The following is a 6,342-nucleotide window of genomic DNA, read 5'->3' as shown; positions in this document are numbered from 1 at the left end:
AAAAAAATTGTATTCAAATGAGATGTCCCTTTGCCTGACCACCACAGGATAGTACACACCTCATTGTAAAAATATATATGTTTTTAGTAAAATGTAATAAAACTTTGGCAATGTGTGCTATGCAGGAAAAAATACAAAATGTAGGATAGAATTTTCTTCTTTTGTCCCTTGGGATTTCTTCACTTAAAATCCCTCTTTAATCCCCAATTATTGGAATAGCCATTATAAAGATGAAAACTGCTTATTGCATTGTCTTAAACCGTGAGAAAGCCTTAATTGATGTGGATTTATTATCTTTTTGTGTGGCAGGTGGTGAAGTTTACCAAATCCTTTGAATTGATGTCCCCAAAGTGCAGTGCCGATGCCGAGAACAGGTAGGGCTTGTTTCAGGTTTGTCTTTTGATTCTGTCTCGGGTCCTTTGTGTCGGCAGCATTGCATGTATTCTTTGAGGATAGTTGTTATTTCTTTAGACCAGCAAGTGCAGCCAAATATCTTCACTTTTCTGTATTTCAGGGCTTAAGTAAAAACTGTAATTTAAAAATACATGTATATACATCTAAAACTGCTAATGAATAAAGTCAATTTTTAGATATTTACTACCTACGTAGACAACCTAATTTTCTGCATTATTCTGGCCCTTCATTTGTCTTCCTCTGCTTTGTTTACTTATATTTGACCAATAACATCCCCTTGGGAAAAAAGGGAGAGTTTCCAATAATTCATTTTTGTCTCCATTAGTAATTTTGAGGCTATAACAGGGTAAAAGTGAGGGTTGGGAAAAATCAGTGAATTTCTGTTAGCTCTGCACTGCCCTGAATAATAGCTAGGCATCTATAAAAATGGGTTCTCTTTACTTTGGTCATCTCTTAGAGGAAAGGCTAAAAATAGTGAAATTGACCAAAATGCAGAAATATGGATAAAGACAAGTAAAGTGCTCAGGACAGCATGGTGATGATGATGATGATACTAATACAATGTTAGCAAGATGAACAGCTTCTATTCATTGAGTGGGCCAGGTACTATTCTAAATGTTCTATGTGCATTTAATCCCCCAAACAATCCTATGAAGTAGGCATCACACGCTTGCATAACAGAGGACAAAACCAAGATTCAGTGAGTGTAATTGACCTGTTCAAGGCCCTGCAGCCAGTGGTAGCCAAATACAAAGACAAGATCACTTAGATAAGACTCCTGTCCCAGTCTCTGAACTTTGACCCCATCCTCACACATAATTTACAGCCTGGTAGTTGATCTCATAGAGTGAATATTTATTAGGTTAATATCTGGCTGATCAATCAGAATCAAGGTTAAAAAACTTGGTAAAAACTAAATTCTCAGGACTCACACTGAGAGATTTTGATTCAATACATTGGAAGTGGAATCCTAAAGATCTATGTATTCAAAAGGCTCCCTGGGTAATACCTGTTTCAAGATGTAATATTCAAAGGTAATTTGATTTTATATATCATTGCCTTTAAGTTCAGAAAATAGAAATCAGTAAATTAAATGACGTTATATTTAGTTACTTTTTACCAAGTGCATGAAGTTTAAAAGAGGTTACATACTGTATAATTCCATTTATGGGGCATTCTTGAAACGGCAAAATTATAAGAACAGAAGGCAGATCAGTAGGTATTAGTGTGTAGAGATGGCGAGAGAGGTTTACTCTAAAAGGGTGCAGGGCAATTGGGGGTTGTGATGAAACTGCTATATTTTGTTTGTGGTGGTGGTTGTACAACCACATTTGTCAAACTTGCAGAACTGTACATTAAAAAGGGTGCATTTTACTGTCTGTAAATTATACCTTAAAATGGGGGAAAAGAGACCTTTGTAAGAGGTTTTAGTTTTTATGAAAATGTATTTATGTCCACATCTATATCTAATGCTACCTAATCAGTACCTTAAAAAGATATTTATGAGTAGACATAGAAAGTTACTAGTGGTATACTCAGCAAGTTTTCTAAAAATATTATGTAAAATTACGTTAAATACATTAGAAAAAATATCTGTTCATGCTTACTCCTTCAGCTAGTCCTGGCCTCATGTAAGTTATCTCTCTCACATATGAGGGGAAAAGCTTTCTGGAGTTATTAAAACACAACCTTTTAAATACTATTACTTCAATATTGTTCTTTTTTATCCTGCTGACTATCTCCTCATGGTCACTGCAGAGCTAAATATTTCTGGTCTTTTGATTATTTTTAATGCTGAAAGGACTTCCATGTCAAAATGAAATGACTCAAGGCCCAGACTGCCCTTGGCAAACCTTCTGACAATAAAGAAAGAAAGGTTAGACTTTCTTTAAAGAGACATTTGAAAAGTGCCTTTGAACTTTGACATTATGAGATAGTCCTCTTCATCATTCTATTTATGGCCTTTAAATTAATGTAGAATGTTTATTTATCTCAGAAGAACCTTTCCTGCATTGTCTAGTAATTTTCCTCTGGTAGATGTGGGATACTTCAGTCATTTATTGGAAGTTAAAGGAACAAAGACAAGTGGCTCTAACGTGTACTTTGCCACTGGCCATGGAAGAGACATTGAAACAAGCTATGAGTCTACAAATCACAGCCTGCTCTCAACACCTTGTAAATTTTCCCTTTAACCTTTCATCACTTAACATCTTCACTATGGATGTCCATTGGGTAGCTTAGTCCTCTGGACATCATTCAGGGTTATAGTAGGATAGCTTTTAAAGATAATGTCTATGGCTTCATGCAAAAATGTTTCAGGGTTCTATTTCAGTTCTGATGAACTCTGGTTAAAGGCTTGCTGATTTTTATAGACAGTCCTTGAAGACTTTTTAAAATACCAGTTTTGTTGTTGACTCATCATTTCTACTTATTGTTTTATGTGGCTAACTTCTTCGTCATGGCCAATCTCCTCTTGGTTTCCATGTAATTAATACCAAACAATTTGAGAGTTGGAAATGATATGATCCATCTCTCTCCATGAGGTGTGTACCTCCTCTGTGATAGTCTTGACAACTCCTCCAGTGGTAAGATTTCACTGTTGTGATGGGCTACTTCCCCTGATAAGGAGCTCTACTTGTTAGAAAGCTGTTAGAAAGGCATTTTAATATATTCCTGTAACTTCCACCAATTTGTTTAAAATTTGTCTGTTGGAGATATTCTTTGATTAACTTTACTTCTGCATTCAACAGCTATATGTTCATTATCTGCTCTGCTGGGTTCTCTAAGTAATGGGACTAGAGAGATTTTTTTTAAAAAATCAACAGTCTCAACTCTCAAGGATCTCAAGGCTGGTTGGTGGTAGGCGTAGGTTAAGAATATAACCATAACCAGATTTCACCAGGCGTCCAGACCATGGCTATAAATAGAGTCCAATTAACAGTAATAATTTATACTTGGCTGCTTGGTCATTTTTTCCTTGTAGTGTGAGACGCACAGCCTCTTAGAAAAGCCACCCTTAAAGTACTTATGAAAATCCCCAAGATTTAAAAACAAACAAAAAAACCAACACATTTTATTGCTAACTCGTCGTTCCTTCCAAGTGCTCACCAGCCCTTCTCCCCTAGACATGGCATAGCAGCATCTGCTGGACATGGGCTTCCTTGGCCATTTCAGAATTCCTATGGCATAACTGGACCCCTTACCAGTTCTGTGTCCCAGCTCCCCCTGCATGGTCTCAGGTGCACAGATGTCCTTTCCAACCCTGAGCAAAGCTGGGTAATGTGTGCAGAAGTGGGAAGAAAGCTCCCTTTTCTGACCAGGTATTATAGCTTGTTGCATGGCCACTGCACAGGCCTGCATGTGCCTCATTTTTAACAAGACTTTTAGCTCCTAAAGCTTTTGTCAGCAGCCTTTCCTTCTCCATAGGACTCAGATTTAATCCATGAAGCCAGGCTTAGGAACCAGACCCCAGATTGTGAGCCAGACACTCAGTTGTTCTCTTGATTTCCCCACCTTTCTTCCATCTTTGCTACCAGGCTTAGATGCTCAAAATCTCCTCCTCACAGTCCCTTTCCTTCCACACACCTCAATTCATGCAAATAAATACCCCCTCGTGTATGACTGTGTCTCAGGTTAGGCTCATGTGTCCTGCTATCAAGTAAATCAGTGACTGCAAAGCAATTCAATACTTTCTATAAAAGGTTTGTGCTAGGTGGTATTTTAATACAAAGCAGGGACACTTAACTCATCTGGGGAGAAATGGAAAGTAATCCTTTGTGAAAGTTTTCAGAGGTGGTAAGATTTCAGTTAGGTTCTATAGAATGATGGGAAGTTACTGACTAGCTCCTAAGGAGAGGAAACGTCATAAGCAGAGGCAAAGAGGTGAGAAAGTGAACATGGCATGTCTCAGGAAGTTTAACGAGGGCTGTGAGCTGTTGTCACAGGTGTCATCATAATGATGGTGAGGCCCTTAACTCTTCCTGAGAGCATCCAGCTGCCCGGAATGCCATGTGATTGGGGTGAGGTCCTATCAGGTTCTTCTGAGATGCTCAAACTCTTTATCGGCCTGGAGACTGGCTACACGTCTGCTTGCTTGTAGGGGAGTAATGACAAGTAGTGACATATTGAGATTTGTGTCTTGAAAAATCATCTGGGCAGTAGTGTGGAAGGAGGGCAAGCGGAATGGCAAACTAAAATCTACTGCCTCACCTGCGTGGCAATGGTTCAGTACTGGAAGACGGCCACAGATCCACTATTCTTACCTTTGCCAGGTCAGCAACTGCTATTCTTAGACTATTTTCATATTTCATGGTCCCCAAAGTCTTCACCACCCTCTTTATTCTCCTCAGACGTGCCCCAGCTTGCCAGAGTCCTTCTTACAGTGGTGTTTCCCAGGATGCAACATTATTTTTCAGTTTTTTCCAGAATTAGAAAAGATTAGAAAGAGACATGTTCCTCTCTTTTTCCAAATATAATACTGTTAATGCATTGATTATTTACAATCATCTTAGGTTGTCAATACTGGCTTTTTAAAAAAAATTAAGATTTCATGTGATCTTTTTGACTCACCATCTCCTTTAGGACCTTTCCTAAGAAGCCTGATTTGAGAATATTTGGTGAATCAGCCTGAATAAACTTTCTTTTATAATCGTATATACTTCAAATAATCATATATACTTAGAAGCTAGTTTGAATAATCGAATATGGAAAAGAACATTTATGGACGTCTTTAATAGTTGGAAAATTTTATTTAGTTTAAAATATATTTGACCAGAATTTGTTGATGTAGCTCCTCGGTATAAATATGGATACTTCAGAAATTTTACTTTCTCAGCTTTTCTACATGGTGAAAAAAAATGCTAAATGTATATAATTTCTAGATGGTAAAAATTAACTAAAAGGGAATTTTTCACATAATCATTAAATGGAATATAGTGGAAATATTATTTAAAATCCAAGCTCTGTAACCATGCCAGCCTTCTGGGAATATGGGAGTTGAGGGGACAAAAGTTATTTCAGTGGGAAACAATCTTTTTTTTTTACTTAACCTTTCTTTATACTGTATTTTTCATTTGTTTTGATTGGAAAGGGAGGGAGAAAACTAAAGCTAGAAATTTCAGAGCAGCTCAAGAACAAGACCCTTTGTTTAAGAGTTTTTGAGCATGCAGATCAGTCTGGAGGGTGGGGACCTAATATGTTCTGTTTAAAAAGATAAGGGTATATGGTAGGCAGAAAAATGCCTCCCCCAGCCCCCACCTCAAGATACCTGTATCCTAATCCATGAAACCTGTGAATGTTGCACAGCACGAGGGACTCTGCATTTCTGATTAAGAATGTTGAAATGGGGAGATAACCCTGGATTATCTGGATGGGTCCAATGTAATCATAAGGGTCTTTATAAATTGAGGAGGTATGATGACAGAAGCAGAGGTCAGAGTGATGCAGTTTGAGAAAGACCTGCCAGTGCTGGCTTTAGAGATGGAGGAATGAGACCATGAGCCAAGGAATGTGGTTAGCTTCTACAAGCTGGAAAAGACAATGAAATGGATTTTCCCCTGGAGAATTGTAAGAATTTTAAGATTGTTACCAAACCAAAGTCCATGTGTCCAATGCTTCAAAAGGCCAAAAGTCAAAATGTCAGACTTTGGAGTAAAGGAGGGTTTACTGAGCAAGAAGGCATGGACTGAGAACATGGCAAGACCTAATGGTGTCTCCAATCCATCTTGCTCACTGCAGTAGGTTAAGGGGTTTTTAAGGGGTTAGGGGAGAACAGGTATGTGGAATTGCTGGTGGGCAAGTTTTAATTGGAGGACATTGGAACTTGGCCGTTTATGGTAATGGGGCGTCAACACCAGATCTTCCTGGACAATGGACCCTTAGCTTCTGAAAGGGTTCTGGTGTTCAAATTCTGGTTATGTCCTGGTCCTT

The 6,342-nt window shown here is 38.2% G+C and overlaps 1 protein-coding gene across 1 annotated transcript in view; it reads left to right on the top strand.

Annotated features, from left to right (window-relative positions):
• PDE11A (phosphodiesterase 11A) overlaps positions 1–6,342 on the top strand; it is a 398,336-nt gene that overhangs the window by 161,939 nt on the left and 230,055 nt on the right. Inside the window, exon 5 of the mRNA XM_019654011.1 lies at positions 310–374. Coding sequence (XP_019509556.1) covers positions 310–374 — 65 coding nt within the window. The remainder of the gene's footprint in view (positions 1–309; positions 375–6,342) is intronic.

Source organism: Hipposideros armiger, unplaced genomic scaffold (genome assembly GCF_001890085.2).
Source record: "Hipposideros armiger isolate ML-2016 unplaced genomic scaffold, ASM189008v1 scaffold_212, whole genome shotgun sequence".
Lineage (NCBI taxonomy): Eukaryota > Metazoa > Chordata > Mammalia > Chiroptera > Hipposideridae > Hipposideros > Hipposideros armiger.
Note: the sequence above shows the minus strand (reverse complement) of the source record. Positions and strands in the feature narration are given on the sequence as shown.